This window comes from Colias eurytheme, chromosome 16 (genome assembly GCF_061535395.1).
Source record: "Colias eurytheme isolate Ceu_HAF_F1 chromosome 16, ilColEury1 Martin Lab GWU primary, whole genome shotgun sequence".
Lineage (NCBI taxonomy): Eukaryota > Metazoa > Arthropoda > Insecta > Lepidoptera > Pieridae > Colias > Colias eurytheme.
This window is the reverse complement of record NC_142995.1, coordinates 6,750,823-6,769,247: the sequence shown is the minus strand read 5'-3', so window position 1 is coordinate 6,769,247 and position 18,425 is coordinate 6,750,823. Positions and strand designations below refer to the sequence as shown.

The window sequence follows — 18,425 nt, the reverse complement described above, 5'->3', positions numbered from 1 at the left end:
ATCTATATTTGACCCTATTTCAATACATCACTTCGATATTCAACTGAATTCAACGTAGCTTTTAACTACATGACGTCCAAGTGGAGTCTAAATGAAGATTTACATTTGAGCGTTTAGGTATTCACTAGAGAAGTTGAACTGGAATCGAACAAATCAGCCGAAGCCAGAGGACAGTCACGTCTGACGGCCGTAAGACGAGCGATGCCATTGAAGCCTGAATTTCCAAATGCAAGCCCAATCAATGGCGGACTAAACTCAAACCTTTTAGTTTAAACAAGCGTGTCCATTGTAACATTCGCCTAATAGATTTGCCAATTACCAATTTTAAACGATCCATTATTTCAATGCTAAAGATGGAAAGTTTATACACAAAATTAATAACCATAAATATAACGGAAAATTAATTTTCACGTTCTATTCTCTGAAATTTATAATTGTGTGAGTAATGAAACCATTTTAATCCTATCATCGTTGAATATTATTAAGTACTTTTGTTGTTAATTTGTTTTAATACTATAATTTTTCAAAACATTAGCGTATTATGAAAAGTGCTTCACTCGTAAATTTTACTTGTATTCATATCTGCATATCGGTGTTTAATTTAATGAGTCTTGTCATAACTTTACACTTTATTCAGTAAACTAGCTTACTGCATGCGGCTTCGCCTGCTTTGTCTAAAACCTAATAAATTATATACTCAAACCTTCCTCTTGAATCACTCTAACTATTAATAAAAACCGTATCAAAATCCGTTACGTAGTTTTAAAGATTTAAGCATACAAAGGGACATAGGGACAGAGAAAGCGACTTTGTTTTATTCTATGTACCTATACGAATACCCCTACAGTGTCTAGCTACGAACGTGAAATAATAAAAGAATTTCCATTTTCACGTATCACAATCGTAGTGTAATTACTAGAGCAAGACTGCTCATTAACTCGAACTAAAATAATTTTATGGTTCTTACGATGTCTCGGAGAAGACAATTTCTTTGAGAATTGTGTTTTATTATTGTATGGAGAGACGTATAAGCGATTTGATGCTCTTTTACTTGGAACTATTTTATAATAAAGCAATTTTATGTTGGGAATTCCAGAAAATATCTGCTTCAAAAGTTTATTTTGTTCGTTATAACATATTTTTTTAAACTCTTGGATTGATGAGTTTATTATTAGGAAAGGATGTAACTAATCACTTGAACTGCTGATAGCAATTTAGTTTTCAACTTATAAAACATGTTTTAAACACTTATATACATCTATCGAAAGTAAATGTTTAGAAGTTAGTTTGAAACTCATTTTTACACAATACTTTCTTTCACGAATGGATCTGATTATATGATCCTATATTCTTTAATAGAACAATAAAAACAAACAGCCTTACCTTGTTATTATTATTATTAAAGCACGTACTAATTAACGATAATTAGATAAAACATAATATTTACCTCGTCTTTTCCTTTTACGACGCACATTTGCACGTCACTCTCTGCTGAATACCACACGAGGCGTCGTTGCTCCGTGAGGTCTGTTAAGCTGAGGTTGTACACGACATTTCTGGAACAAACGGTTAATATATAATTACTGAAATTCTGGGTCTCAATTATTTGCTATTTTCTTGGAAATTAATAGATATAGCTATAGATAGAGCTGATATTAGTGACTAAGATTGAATAATAAGCTTTTATATTGCTTTACTTTCAGTTTACCTAATCGTGGATGATTGAGATATTGTAGCACAGTTTTTGCAAAATCCTTGTATTACGACTACAACGTTGCAGCGATTTAAATAAAAATGCAAAATCGTAAACTATAATCTGAATTTTAAATGTGAAACAAGAAAAATATATTTATCTTTGTTCCACACTTCTGGTTACGGAAATAGGGGTACAATTCAGAATAAAGAGGTCATAGTTGCCAAGGGACCGTTTGTCGTGGTTTTAAACGTCCAACTTCAGAGATTTCGATGCAAGTTGAACATTCTAGAAACTTGTCATGTAATCAACGTGTCCAGAGGCAACGTGACATAATTAGAAGCTAATTAGTAAATAAGTCCTCAATAACATTTGCCGGTTTATTTTCCGTATTATTGCTAAGTAACAAATGTTGTTTCAGATAAGGAAAATGTTCGCTAATAATTTGTTATAAGAAGAGCTTTTTAATTAACCTTATATTATCTCGTATAAATCCTGTTTTATTTGTATCTTCCGTTAAGAGAGAAATAATTAAGTATTAATGATATACGACTTCTAGATTTCATTTATTTATCGTTAACCTTTTTTAAATCGTTTTTTTGCACTAAGGTTTAATTTAAGTAAAAGTTTCGTTATTTATGTAGTTCTGTAGCATGTTTTGCAGATGCCAATATTGAAACAATATAATAATTATTCGATATATTGTTTCTGCAATGTTCTTTAACTTTCCTTATACAATCTCTTACCATTCTCATAGCTAAAAGACAGAATGGTCCTTTTGTTTAAATATTACAAACTCTATAAATCATTAGACCAAGACCACAGCGTAAAATATACACCGTAGAAAGATATTAATATACGTGATAATCCTAAAGCTATTAAATGACGCCGCAAGTCTATAATTTATTAAAACAGAGCATGTCTGCGTCATGACATAATTGCCAAAGGACTCTCGCCCCTTAATTAAGATATTTGGGACGAAATTTCATAAAGAAATTATGGCGTAAACTTTGCCAATTACAACAATTCCGATGGCCGGTGACTACATAATGTATTTGAGGTTTAACAGACACACTCACACCCGTCTCGAATGTAAATTGATAACGCAATTGAACTTCTCTTCTTAACTTTAATCGGAGTTTCATGTTTTTATTGCGCAGTTTCTTTCGAGAAATTAATTTTACGATTCATCTTTTCAGATTCAATGGTGAGACGTTAAAGCTGTCTGGTTACTTCGTAAATACTTTTGGATGCTTGAATACTTTATTGTTATTAGTTCATTGTATGAATGGAGGTGTTTATCTTAATATTCTAGAAATTCTTTCGATTTTTCTTTGAGAAAAACAAACGATTGCCGAACTTTGCTCCAAACTCTTTTTCGGATTATTCTAATTGATGAATTTTTGTTTATACCTATTCATAGAAATCTATCAAGTTTTCCATATATTCGAGGCTGTTTTGCAAATCCAAATTTCATAGACTACATTGAATACCTACACAAGATTTAATTACATTAAAACACCCAAACGTAAGGCGTTAAAACTAAAATTCAAGACATTAGTTCTAGTGCACGTTAATTATTCGATACGGTCGTGGTTTTAATCAGAAAAGTTTTGAGAAAGTTTGCAACAGTCGTAGCCAAAAGTGGCCCTGAGTGGCCTGCGGTCCCCATCGTGAGGTATAAGCTGCATTTCTGCATGCAGTTTGTAATATGCTGGTGTAATTACTTATGCATGCGATGAAGATACGTTTTGGTATGACGCTGCATGATTATGTAATGCCAGGAAGTGTTTCCAAAGAACTGTACGGCAGCTACTTATGGATTACTTCTTGTATTTTGCATGACGCTAGACATTTAGAACTTCTGTGAAATTAAAAGTCGGTGTTATTTAAAGAAGTGCAAATTTAAGACCGAATCTTGTGTGAAATGTCTACTTTGTTTTGGTAATAACATGTCTTATATAATACCTACTATATTAAACGATGCACGAATATTGTAGATTAGACAATAAATTTTCTTTGTGCATTACAGTAGTCCATAAAAAGTGAGGACCTTATACATGAGTTATATGTATGTAGGTATACAGTAATCTATTTCCTTCCTATTCCAAGGGGCTCATACAAAAGAAGCATATCCTGTAATTTGGTGAGTATAGGGGAGCCAATTTGCGGATTTCGGACCCTATCTATATTTTATACGATAACTGTTTTTTGTTAGCTAACGAAGTGGGATGAGCCAATCAATTCACTAATGCCACAACTGACAGTAAATAATAATCTTGTTATTGCATTCTTTGGTAACCTTTGATCGTTATTTGCGGAACAGTGTAGGTATGAATGTAGGCGTGAGGTGATTGGCAGAAAAATTGCAATGGAATTAATTGCGCCCTTAGCCTCGAATATTTATAAGAAAGCATATCCTCTTTTTTCAAGTTAAATTTTATGTTGTATTTAGCATTAGTATTTTGTTTTACAATCGCTTTTATCAGTGGTTGTAATACGTTGTGTAAATGAAATTTAAATAAACATGAATTAAACGAAGAGAGAAGCAAATGAGACACATTTAAAAACATCAAAACGGCACCACGGTTACATCATAGCTCGGAGCCAATTATAAAACAAAGGAACTTAAAAAAATATAACCTTGTTTACGGATCTTTTATTGTGTAAGCTATCAAGCCGGAGAGCACAGGACGGGCACAAATACCTTGGGATTAGCCGGCTCCTATAAACTGTAGGCAGTGCAGTAAAACAAGCAGAACAGTGGGGGAGACAACAATGTCGAAAGAATAAATTATTACAGTTAGAGAGCTAAACAATGTGACTTTATCTCCGCTATGGGGATCCCCCTTCGATCTGATGTTTTCATTTGTAATCAGCGCGGAACTACCGAACGCTGGGGGTGTGGTAAACGTATCTCTAATTTGATACAATTCATTGCTATAATTTGTTGAATGTAGTTTTATAAAAGCGTTGCTTTGAGTGTGCGTCTTTTCAGGGTAGATTTTGCACCTGATATCTTTCGTGATTTGTTATTCTTAGCGGTAAATTTGAAGATGTAATGTTTAACTCGACTTAATTTTATGAAATAATTAAACAATATTACATTACGTAATAAGATAGTCACACTAAATTATTCTTTTAATAATAATAATAAAAAAACAAATCTGTCGTTTATTCTACAAAATAAACCAAATTAAATTCAACATTTTATTCCCTACTACAGAACAAGGGTAGAGCAATATAGCATACAATACATTTTCAGGTCAACGACACTTAAAACATATTTTATTTAACCGCATCTGCATTTTAGCCAGCGCAGTCGAAGAATATGAATTTCAGCAGTAACCGACAAAAACCGGCACTGCAATTTATTTGCATGCACTCGACACTGTTTCGATATTGGAAAACTTTACGAGCTCCGTTTAGAACAATATCAATAGAACATTGGAGTGAAAGGGTTGCTAGCTGCGAAAAATACGGATATCCGTCCCTTTGTGAATGCCCTTACAGTTTAATTAATGATGACGTTTCAGAAATGTATAGAATTAATATTAATAGCGGTCTGTGAAATTTTATATACAACTTTATCTCGAAATTATTTGGCAGTTTGTACTAAATTAATTTGAGTTAATTGTTTCTTAAAAGTTATTAAAGTTATGAAGGAAATTAGAAATAAGTAACTATTATTTATCTAACATAGTTTTAGCTATATTACAAATATTGTAAAGCACATTGATACTGATAGACCGGGAGATACTGACACAAAATTTCGAGTCATTTGTAACAAGGATGGCGGTTCTACAGGGGTCTTAGTACGCAATGACAAAAAGAAAAATGATGGTGTGAACGCTGGTACCGGTGGCTTAGTCGCGTGGGCGTTTGTCGAACTCGTCGGAAAAATAGCGAAAGTCAAACGATTTGTAACACAAAAATTTTAGAATTTACCGATAGCCCATAAAAAAGTAGTAGGCGGTAGTGTCATGCCATACTTTTCCGGTGTGACTTACAGCCCGCCATACCGACGCGAATGTGTTGATCTAAATAAAACAATCATTCAACCATTTGTACCAGGCTAACTTTTGCACAGATAACTATCGTCGTGCAGCCATTTACGAAAATCGCCATGCCATACTTTTCGGACGATTCTAAATGGTCACCATACCGCCGAAAATCTGCAAAAAATTTTTATTTCGCCAAACTTTTTGTACCAGTATTGCATTTGGATTTTTGGAGAGTATTTGATAAAATGTGACCATTATTATATTTGCCATACTTCTAGTAGGGGGAAAAAGTGCTGTTATACTTGAAAACTTAATTTATTATTAATTTATATAAGTGAAGATTTCCAACACTTAGATCTTTGAAATTTTGTATTTATATTTGTTGATCCTCAAACTTACAGGAAAAATAAGTGCCATACTGTTACAAATCGTTTGACTTTCGCTATTTTCCGACGAGTTCGACTAACGCCCACGCGACTAAGCCGCCGGTACCAGCGTTCACGCCATCGTTTTTCTTTTTGTCATTGCGTACTAAGACCCCTGTAGAACCGCCATCCTGTTACAAATGACTCGAAATTTTGTGTCAGTATCTCCCGGTCTATGACGATAGTATCCATTTCCAAACAATATCGTCGTCTGACTGGAAATTTAACGGTTTGTAATTTAACTTTTTGGCAACCCTAGCACGTATGCACGGCATGCACCAGGTTCAGATGCAGCCAGATACAAATATATTTGAATCGTGACTTCATTTATATTGAATATTTATATCTAGACGATACACGGAGAATTTAGTTGCATTAGATGTAACTTTATATTTTTCCGTGTTTTTATTGACCTAGAAGAACAGCATAGCTTTAAAGAAATGAATAAATAAATATAATTTCTGTGGAAAATAAAAAAAAAAAATAATAAATCACATTATTTTTTCATGTTCCAACGTATCCGAATCCATCAAACAAAAGAAAAAAATATCGCATGACAATCGTCCGCCATCTTGCGTGTTTTTCGCGGGTAATATTGGTAAAGTTCACAACGGCCGAAGGAAATGCGCTTTCGAGATTTATTGCAATTGTTACAAACAACATTCGTCTGTTATTTCATTCGATTTATCATGTTCGATTATATTGTACGTTATAATATAGACTATTGTTGTTTACGAAATATCGTGTTTAAGTACATGTTTCAGGAATTTTGGAAATAATGTAATTTATATCAATAGGCTGTATCATGATAATATCAAGCTAATAATTATTAAACTATACAATGATAGTAAATATTAAAATCTCTTAAATTCCTACGTCCTATCTTAAAAATACGATCTCCCTCGCTGTACAATTAAAATTCATGACCGTCCTATTGAAACCCTTACAAAAACCAATTTACTTTTATTGTATCGTCAAACGTTACTTTGATTTATGAGTCTTTGGTATGATTTAAGAGAAATTAATTATTTTTTTCATAAGACGGCCTTCGTTTTTGTCACATCATTTATTTATGAACAATATGTTTATTTTTAACAGCCTTTTAGTTTCGATAAGTCCATACTATATAATATTATAAATGCGAAAGTAACTCTGTCTGTCTGTCTGTCACTCAATCACGCCTTAACTACTAAACCGATTGGCATGAAATTTGGTATAGAGATATTTTGATACCCGAGAAAGGACATAGGATAGGTTTTATCCCGGAAATCCTACGGGAACGGGTTTTTCTTTGAAGCCGCGGGCGGAAAGCTAGTTATTAATATCATAGAGCAAGGCTTAAAAGTTAATTACTTAATTAAAATAAAGATTTTAATTAAGAGTGATGAAGATTGAGTAATTCGCTACGATACTTTATAATATGCTATTGATTGATTATTATTCAGATATTGTTTTTTAATAAATTTCAAAATAAAATCAACAATGTAAATAAACTCTCCACGCGTAAATAATTCCACATGTATTACCATTAACCACATAATCAAAGGTTAATTCATACTGCAAATAAACGCGCCACCTTACTTCCGAGAATAGTAATTGTATTATTACTACGTACCTATATTGGTATTATTTTATTTAATTAATAAACACACGTGTATCGACAGCCTTTGGCGGTAAAAGCCGTAATAAACTACCTACGTATAGATTATTTAATTAAAGTAATTACTCTGATGTAATAATACATTGAATAAGTATGGTGGAAACAAAATGTTGCGTGATAGCTATTTCGAAATTAACATAATGACAAAACTATTCCCAGTACTACACGTGAATGCTGAAACAAAGAAAATCGTTCATAATCGGTGTAAGTAAAACACGTAAAATATGGAAAAGATATCTATTTTTGTTGTAAAAGTTACCTCAATTAATAAATGATAAAAAATATACTGATGACAGTTCTTTGAAAAGTTATAGAAAAGCTTCAGTAAACACTTATAAAAACAGATAAATATAGTTTAATAACAGTTAAAAAAGTAAATGATTTCAAAAGACTCAAAGCTCGGGAAACAAGCGTATAAATTAGAAAATAAGCGTTGCGAGGATTCCAGTTTGTAAGAGAGCGAGGCACTAGGTGGCCTTATACACTTAGCGAGTTAACTGATCTGTTTTCCCCAAACTACTTTATTTGTTTAGGCCACAACAAATAAGCACTTCGAATAAAGTTCCACAGACTCGGATTGCGTCTACAACTCTTGTATTGTTTAATCAAAAGAGCGGTTTAGGGAAGGTAGGCTGTTTGTTCTGGCATAAACCTGGTCTTTTCATCTCTCTCCGTTGAAAATGATTCTTTATTGCGCTGTATGAGATTTATTGTTATATTTTACTTGTAGTCCGTTGGTTTTTGGTTTATTCTTGTTTGTTGAAATGGTTTTTTGTTTGGTCGTGGTTGATATTGACGTGGCGTGTTTTTATATTGGTCAGTTTCTCTACTGCCTTTATTTCTGTTTCCTATATTCCAAAATATGAACCAAAGTTGTCAAAACAAAATCTCGTTTTGGTTCCGTGCCGTTATTTAGAAGCAAAAGTTATCGACTTTATACTCTCGCAAGCGGAAATATTTTTATTTAGACTTCCATCAACACTATTCATTCACTTTGTGTAGAAAGATATTCAAAACATAAATTGCTATTGACGTGATATCAAATTAATTAAATTCATATTTCTACTGAGACCACTCAAGGAATGAAATAAAAAGCGTGAAAATAAGAACGTCGATGATAAATTGCGGTCGTTAATTCAATTTTGTTTCAGTTTTTACAATTAGGGAATAAAATACAGTAAAAATTTATCTTTTATAAAACAAAGAAATAAATCTACAGCAGAAAATTTTATTTATTTTAATTTATATATATATTAGAATGCGTTGGTTCTGTTGCATATCAATCAGCTTTCCCAAATGTAGTTAACATCTAACATTTTAAGATTAATAGTACTTACTTAGTAATTTGAATACACATAGTATTCTAAGCATAAGTAAAGTACCTACTATAAAGGCAGATTTAACGTTCACAGTTAAAGTTGCAGTATTAAAGCATAATGCTTATGCAAAATCCTTTAACAAAATTATCACGAAATTCCTTAGCTTATTAATAAAGGTAATTCAGACAATTTACAAGGACAAATCCCCACAAATCAGATAGGAAGAAATCTAGCAAGCGATCGCACCAGAACACGATAACACGGGAAGAAGGAAGGAAGGAATAATTTAAGCAGGCCAAGAGTGATGGTCGGGCAAATGAGCAGAAATCAGAACAAACATCGGAGGTCTCGGGAGAGCTTCCGTGATTGATGCGATGATTACCTTAATTTCTTTTTTACCACGAACAACATTAAGAATTCAGGCGTACATGCTAAATAAGTACTGGTTTATTGCGTGTTTGCAAGTTAATGTGGGCTTTCTTTTTTTAGGTATCGATTTAGTATACGAGTTGAGGTGTGGGTTTTTTTAGAAATGTATGTTAAGGATGTGTTTATTTTCGTGATAAGGTTCATATTTGGCTAAAAATGAACTCTGAGTATGATAACGTAAGTAAATGTAGTTGTTCTAGATACTGGAAAACCATAAGTTTGAAAATCACTTTCAAAATTTACTCGTACATCTTTTTATCTTGATATATTATTATGCAGTTGCAGCGGCCCTAATCATTGATTGACTTTAAAAAAGTACTCAAAAATAAATTCTCGATAACAACCAATGCGGATAAAGGCCAGCCAATGTTAAGTCTAGCTCAGAGGAACAAAAGATCTCACTCAACCTCACTCAACACTCACCTCAACCACTTGAGACTGGTCGAGGATCCATCCCTTGCTCTTTCTAATTTCTATACTGTTTCTATATGCAGGAATTTGCCTAAGACACATTTTAAACTGGCCAGTATTAAAATTTAGTCTAGACATAAAAACCACGATCAAATCTTAAGCTTAATAATTTCGTGGATAAAATTAGTACGTAAAATTAATTAATAAAAGTTTGCGAAGTTCACAGCGTTATGAAAGGGTACGTTTTATGCGAAGTTATGTGCTAACATGATAAGCAGTTTTGTTAATCTAAATTCTTCATAGCAATTTTAATACGGTTTATGTGTTGGCTACGAACGTGACTTGTTGCTGTTTAAGTATTATACACAATTTAAAATTTTCATATAAATACAACTTCTATTTTTAAATTCACAGAATTAATATGCTGTGATAATATTATGCTTTTGAACTTTTCTGTTGTAAAAATAAAACACAGGGAGCATTAATACATAATTGTTTATGAAATTTAATACACATTAAGTACATTTTTGATTGAATACAACTTAAAGCTTAAATAAATTTATTTACTAAACACGCTGCTTTCCTATCCTTTAATATAAAACGAAGTTATCTGAGAATCCAATCGGTTTTATTAGAAACAGCGCTTGTTGATTCAGGTTTCGTAGGCGATGTGACATAAAATGGAACAAGAATCGTAGAATGAACGAAATTAAGCCAAGCCGTACATACGTTTTGTAATTTTCAATTACCGGACAGAAACTCCGTTGTCTGCTAGTTTTGTACATTTTATACTGCTAAATTTAATTTAAGCTGGCCATCGTATTCATTTTTACATTTGTCTGTTACGGCGCGTTATTTTATGCTTTATTGTGTGGTGCAGTCATAAATTTGGAGAGGACAAAATAAAAAGAATAGCAGGGTTAAATTGTGGGCTATTTTTTCATAGAGTAATGCATTTTTCTTTAAGTTATAGGAGCTGCGTGACATGATAGCAAGTAATACTTTGCATTTAAACATAGATGGATAGATAACAATAATACAGACACTAATACCATATTTTTCCTAAACTACAATAATTTTATTGAGAATTTGAGTAGAGGATGGAGTTCTAGAAACAACTTTCCGATCCTTACATTAAATTTGTGAGCCGACGAAATGAGAATATCGAACATTCCAAAGGGCTAAGTACCAACACTAGCTGAGGTCAAACAAAGCTTGTATACGACACATTTGTTATCATCCGCGCATACTGCGTTAATTTAGTTAAAAGGGCACAAAAGGCTCGCACCCTACAGAATAACATTACGTGGGAGGCACGACACGAATAACATTTTGGAGAAACTGGCGACTCTCGAAATTACTTGGATGTGTTGAGGTTTAGGTATCCGTTTGAGTGGGTTTTGCTTAATTGAATTGTGGAAAAATATACCTTGTACGCTTGCGCGTTGTATGCAAATTTAAAGGGATGACCCACAGTGTGAAAGTGAGTTTAAGTTAGTTCGTCATCACTTCGCAAATGATAAATATTGATTGATTTTAAAAATATACATTAAACTTATTTGCTCTGTATTTTGTTTAATCAACTGCAATCAACCTATGATAAATCTCAGATATTGTAAGAATATAATCGTAATTATAATTTTTGACTAACTGTATAATCTACTTATTTTATAATTCCTATTAAAATTGTATCTAACATTATAAATCAAAATTCAATCAAAAACTGCTGACGCGTAGGTACCTATTCAAGTTCAAACACGTGTAATAAAAATATTCCACTAGATTATTACTATAATAGGTTATATTTTCTACGAAGGATCTCATCACATTTTATATCCCTGGAGATCTAGGATTTTAATCTATCTCTAGCTTGGTAATAATAAGATGAAATAAGTTTCAAGTGATCAAAGAGCGCTCAAAGTTATTAGCGAAGCCATACGTTGATGAGGGCTTATACGTTTTCTTTATTTGAATTTGATCACCCTAATTTACTTCACAACCCTCTTAAAATGATAAATAGGTATAATTGAAGTGCAGATAAAGCAATAATTAAAGATAATAATTTTCTTTACATTTCTTAAGCTCAATAAATCAAATACGAAGGCATATTCACTAGGTTGATGTTTTTGTAAATTGTTTTTATATTTTCATAGAAAGGTTTCATGTAAAAACTGGCTAGTTATTAATTTCATAAAATATAAACCTAGCGTACTTAATGCATACGTGCATATTTTTTTATTATTAATGTAGTAAATACGTTTCCAAGTGCATTTATTTCATCGTTTATATTTCCATAGATACACATATGATATTAAAGTTTTCGTTAAAGAAGCTTCTATAAAATCAGATTTCAAGGAAAAATAAACGCAGGTAACATTATAAACAACACAACAAAACAAAGAAAACATTTCAAAAGGTGAACAGGATTTTTTAAATTTAAACGTTAAAGTTGAAAGCGTATTTGTATTGCAACAAGTCCTTCAGTTTAGTACTTTAGTAGATAAAAAGTTAGAAAAAAAAAACAACAATTCCGCATAAGTTTTGACCTACATTCCGGCTTTTACAAGCATGCCACGCTTTCTTGATAGTTTGCTGTTGTGTGATGTGAGTTCTATTTTAAACTAATTAAACTCGACGTAGTCTGCTTTTATTGCATTTTATTTGAGAATAATGGGCTCTGTTGCTTTATGAACTGTACAATTGTAAAGTTTGTAAATAAAATATGGTATTTTCTGTTTTAATTGAAGTTTCTTTCATGCTTTCATTTAAAAACTCCATATGCATTTTGAATTTGTTGAATTTTATACCTTTTTAAAGTTATTGTATGTGAGCTAATAGATTCGCGTTACATATTTTTGTTTTCTCAAATAAGAAATGTAAATTGGATTGAATGGAGTTTAAGCTTGCTTTATAAATGGGATAATAATCAAGACAAAACGACGCCACCAGAAAATGTTTTTTTTTCTCTGATATCAAACAGACAAAAATAAAATTTTTGTAGAAATCTTTGATTGTATTTTGTAAATACATTTTTTTGCTTGTAAAACTATTCGGTTGTTACTGCATTAATATAATGTAAATATTTATAAGTAAAGAAAACATAGACGTTAAGATAAAATAAAGAACGTAGCAGCGTAGCATATTTCGTAGAACTACTACAAGTTAAATAAAGTATCGCTTGCTTTTAAATAATATTTATGTTTCATATATTTTTAAGGTACTTTCTTTGAGACGTACAAATTTCTTATTCAAGGGATAGACAGATAAAGAAGAATAAAACTATAAAAACCCGTCTGTATAATGGGGAGTGCTCTGAGGAGTTGTTTGAGCTGATACCTGCCGCGGAATTCCACAACCGTACCGCACGGCATAAGACCAAGTTTCACGCTCACCATTTGGACCTCTGGCGCTCTAGTACGGTGCGATTTACCCGCCACTTCATTCCGCGCACAACCAAATTGTGGAACAGCCTGCCTTCGGCGATATTCCCGAACGCCTATGACATCGAGGCATTTAAAAAGAGAATATACCTCCACCTTAAAAAGTCGGCAACACATCCTCGGACACGTCTGTAGATGCCTATGGGCTGTGGAATTGCTTACCATCAGGCGATCCACATGCTCGTTTGCCTTCTTTCATATAAAAAAAAAAAAAAAAAAAAAAAAATTTCTTATATTGTGTTCGTAAACTTATATTCAATATGTTTTACGACAGGATTAACAAAATTATAAAATGTGTACCAATAAAAAATGATTTATAAAATAAATATTTTTATAAAAAATATATCTCTGTCTCAGCTAACTTTATTTAGTTAGGAGAATAAACATACTTTCACCAAATAAACAGCGTAACAAGTTGTTGGTCAATAAATAGAATTGACCTTGCTCCTTTGCGAGGCGACACCTTCTGTACGACTTTTTGGATCTTATTATTCTTTTAAAGGATAATATTATAAGCTTTTTATTATATCACGATGACTTTGGATTGAACAATGAATTCTGTATTTAGTTCTTGACTGAATGAGTTGTGGGGAACGGGTATTTTTGTAACTAATTTACAATATTATGGAGAAGTAGAGTTACCTATCTAGTTTATATTAAAGGAACAAATAATAATAATATATACCTAGAGTTTCTAGAGATCTATTCATAAAAACTTGTAAAACACATACACTGTATTTATATGTTAACGGTACAGACAATTTTCTTTCGTTCTTTTTAAAATTTTACACGAATAAAGCACTTGTTTCAGCTTCAGTTTGTAACACCAAGCCGATGTTTTTATTTTAAGATTTTTTTAATTCATTTAATTAGTATATCAAATATAAATATCGAAAGTCAGGATGATGATTGTTCAATCACAATAGAATAGTGTATTGGTCATAGGTCAAGTAAATCCATGTGTTGAAGCTTGCAATCATGTTCATGAATCATCATCAACAATTATTATTATAAAGAAATTAACCTAAATCTATTTTTTATAATTTTCGCTAAATAATAGTTATAAAACATAATTGCTGCTTCAAAACCATTTTTTGTCTTGAAATATTCAGACCGAAAACGTATTTCAAAGTAATTCGACATGCAAAAAATACGCATAAAGTATTTTGCAACAAAACAAAAAAATAGTATTGTTTTAATAAATTACGTAGCGTAAGTACTCGTAATGTTACAATGAGAAAATACCAGTCTGCCACTGCTTTGTTACGAGGCATATTTCAATATTTAAGTTTATGGAGTCATTATTTACAGTACCGTAGTAGGCTGCAATTAGCAAGACTTTAAGCTGTAAACAAACAAAATAAACAGCGTTGTTTGAATTTGGAATGCATTTTGAGCATCATTTATGAACAAAGAAATATATTTGTAACGTTACAAACAAAACAGGACGGCCGTAGCGCGGGCTGAGCAGATGTGTCGTGTTTTGTGCTCTAGTGATGGCCCGGATTATGTCGATGATGTAAGCGTGTAAAAATTCAGAGCAGTAGGCAGGGTATTTATAAAGACAGTCATTTGAAATAAAATAAACCAAAGATATACATATGCATACAAACGAAAGTTGGATTGTAACATAAAAAGTGTGAACTTTTTAGCTGTAATAATTGCCTTTGTAAAATTTATATAACTCGTCATTTGCAAAAACATATAAAAGATTAAAGTAGTGATCTTAATCCTATGTATGTTTATCCCCTTAGCCAACAAAATAAAAAGTCGCATATAAAATCAAATAAACTTTATTTGTGTTTAACTTCAGTTCCATATTAGGGTGCTCAAGCATCGTCAATGTAGTTTATTTTGTCATTAAAAGTATCGATAAAAACCGCCCCAACACGTTATAAAGTGTAGGCCGGGTGAGGGGTGCTTTTAAGTCTCGCCTCCATCCGAACACGAACCAAAAATCTTTATAAATGCAAAAGAGAGAGCCATATTTGTTAGTCCGAGTGTCGGAGCGGGATGGAGTGGGTGCATTGGTTTAGCTCTAGATACAGCACGTTCTTACTTCAGACTGCGGTTAAGGGTACCCTAACTTTACGAATTCAAGTGGAGTTGGAAAAACAAATAGCTAAGTATTTCATTTGAATGTATAACTTGGCATCTTTGAGCAAAGGTGTCTACGAAACTTCGATTTAAATCCAAATAAACTACGTTAAACATTGCGGTTAACAGTTCGGTTTTGAATGTCTTTGAACAATTTTTTAAATGAAATATTGATTTGCAACTTATTAACTTAAGGATTTATAGAAAAAGATATATATAATATATATCTCTCAATAAATAAAAACAGCCATATTTACACTCCATAACATATTAAAAGAACCTAAAAGATACATTTTAGAATATAGAAGGAATTGCTAAGGAAGTTGGGCGCTAAGTTTACGGATTGGAAGTCTTGAATTCTTGAAGTGATCGCATCTCAACTAGAAAGGTAGAGTGAAGTCCAGTTTTGGCTTAGCACTCGACGGACTCTGTAGTTTACACATATTCCAAATAGTATCTAACTAGGAAGGAAGTGTATTCTGATCGTATAAAATCTCTTATACTATTTATTTATTTAACAATTTTATGTACCATTACAAATTTTACAATCATATAATATTAACAGAAAAGGAAACATTCACAGCACATAAGGCAACCTTATCGCTTATCAGCGATCTCTTCCAGGCTATCTATTTAAGGAGTAGTTCTAAGATATGTTAATAAAACTTAAAGCTCATCTATGTACCTCATTAAGTTTATATTTATTAAAAATTTACTGTTAATAAAACGTTAAGACTACTGTTTCAGGAATATGATAATAATTTCTCTTACGTCATTCTAAATGTCGAGAAAGGATTTTCCTGATTACACCAAGTTCTGAGTAGATTGTAAGACAGTCCTACTATTAAATATTCATTATTTATTTTGAGCCATTTAAATCACGAAACTCATTTTATTATCTCTTTGTTACAGAATATACTTACATAAACATTCCCGAAATGAAGAAACAAAGGAGGAATCGAATGAGATTTATTTTTTTCAACATCAAAATAAAGTGTACAAAGTAGATTGTTTCAGACACTTATAAATATTTTCCCTTTTTATTGTTCATTCTCGAAATGAAATTATTCCATCGTATCTTTTCGTAATCGAGAGTGTTTTAATTTGTTGCTCATTTTTGGAGACTCCGCTATTTTCCGTGAGGAAAATCGAAAATTGAAACCTTTAATTATGGGTTCATGAATAAAGACGATAACATACGTCAATTTATTGACACATTGGTGCGTGTTAATTGAATTCATTATAATTTACTCACTGTACCTAGATGTTATTATAAACGTAAACGAAGTATCACTTTGTTTCCAAGATAGTGAACATAATAAATCCTTAAATTTATTACAAGTTTCTTAACTTCTACGTTTTCTTGTGAAAGTGTAATTACTTAAGACCTATTTGTTGTAACGATTACTTGTTCTAATGTAAGTTTAGTTTTAATTAGCGTTCAACAAACCGTAATATTCTGTAAGGGAATATTTAGCTACAGTTAAGCGTAGAATTAGCAAAATCGTAGTAATTACGTTCATACTCAATGACTATGAAGACGGAGGTCTTACATTATTAATAAATAATTAGATCTTTTAGTAGCGAGTTAGCGACTAGACCGACTTCGATTAGGTAGAATCATAAAGGCGTAATACAAGGCTTTTGTGGAATGGAAATTGGACTTTAAATATATGTAATTTAGACATAATTTGCCATACATTAACAGGTTGGTAAAATTTCTACTTTGTACTTATTGTTAACTTACCTCCCACCAACCAGAAGATAATTTCCGTCCCGTAGTAACAGTCTGAAGTAATCTGTGTGTGTTTCATTGCCGAGGAATTTGTGCGTGTCGTCGATCCCTGTAACAAAAGCGGCAATGTATTACAAACTAAAATAAGTTATTACAAAACACAAGTCAATTTTTTGTTGATATTGATTTGGTAAATATTTTTAATAAATATATTATACAAAGATATTATCATGAAATAAATAATAAAAATAAGATATCAGATATATTTCTAAATGAAAACAGTAATCTACATTATATAATTACGTAATATACATAATAAAGGGATAATTATTATTTATATTAAACTAAAAGAGATACAAGTCTAGGTTTAATTTATCAAAGATTCGTGGGCTATATTTTTTGATATAGGTTTAACCGTGAAAAGAGTCGAAATTCACACAATCCTTAGACCTTAACCGCACCAATCGTTTTTTTACTAATCATTTTCTTAGCGTTCGTTTACACGTAAAATTACAGTATTCATTTTATATCTTCTGAACTTAACATTTTTATCTCCACACCTACACAAAGCTGTATAATTGCGTGGATCAATTATAAAGTTTTAATTGTAAAACTACTTCTACTAGTTGCGGTTTAACTCAGGTATATGATACCAATTATGTTAAAAGCCACGTAAAAGTTTTCGATTTTATCTCATTATTATACTGTTACGTTATTCTAGAGGCGAGGAAAAATTTACATTTCCATTATGGAGTCAGTAGCAATTTGTATCTTAACTACTTTTGAGCGTTATGTAAACGCTTACTTTTATGACTATATCTAGGATCTATTGCTTTATAGGTACACTGAAGTACTTCCTTTAACATGACGTGTTTTGTTTTCACTGAAAAGTTGTTTGCAATATGGTGCCTCCATAGGCAACTCCATAGTTTTGAATGTGAGGTGCCTTGTTAAAATTGTGACTGTTGTAGAATATGTCTAAACGTATTTTTTTGTAACGATAAAATAATACATATTATAGTTTTGAAATGAGTAAAAAATCGAGAGAGATAGAGCAGAAAATATATTTAACCTTTTTAAAAAAAATATACTCGAATCTTGAATAAGTATAAAAAATACACTTAATCCTTTAATTTAATTTTGAAATAAGCCAAAGCATATTATACAAACGGTATATTACCTATTTATTACGTTGGTTATAGTAGTGTGCTA

The 18,425-nt window shown here is 31.7% G+C and overlaps 1 protein-coding gene across 1 annotated transcript in view; it reads right to left on the bottom strand.

The window, feature by feature from the left end:
- Positions 1–18,425, bottom strand: part of Sema1a (semaphorin 1a) — a 239,342-nt gene that overhangs the window by 16,268 nt on the left and 204,649 nt on the right. Inside the window, exons 2-3 of the mRNA XM_090111255.1 lie at positions 17,226–17,322; positions 1,448–1,556 (exon numbers count right to left, since the gene is read on the bottom strand). Of these exons, the coding sequence (XP_089967381.1) occupies positions 1,448–1,556; positions 17,226–17,322 (206 nt within the window). The remainder of the gene's footprint in view (positions 1–1,447; positions 1,557–17,225; positions 17,323–18,425) is intronic.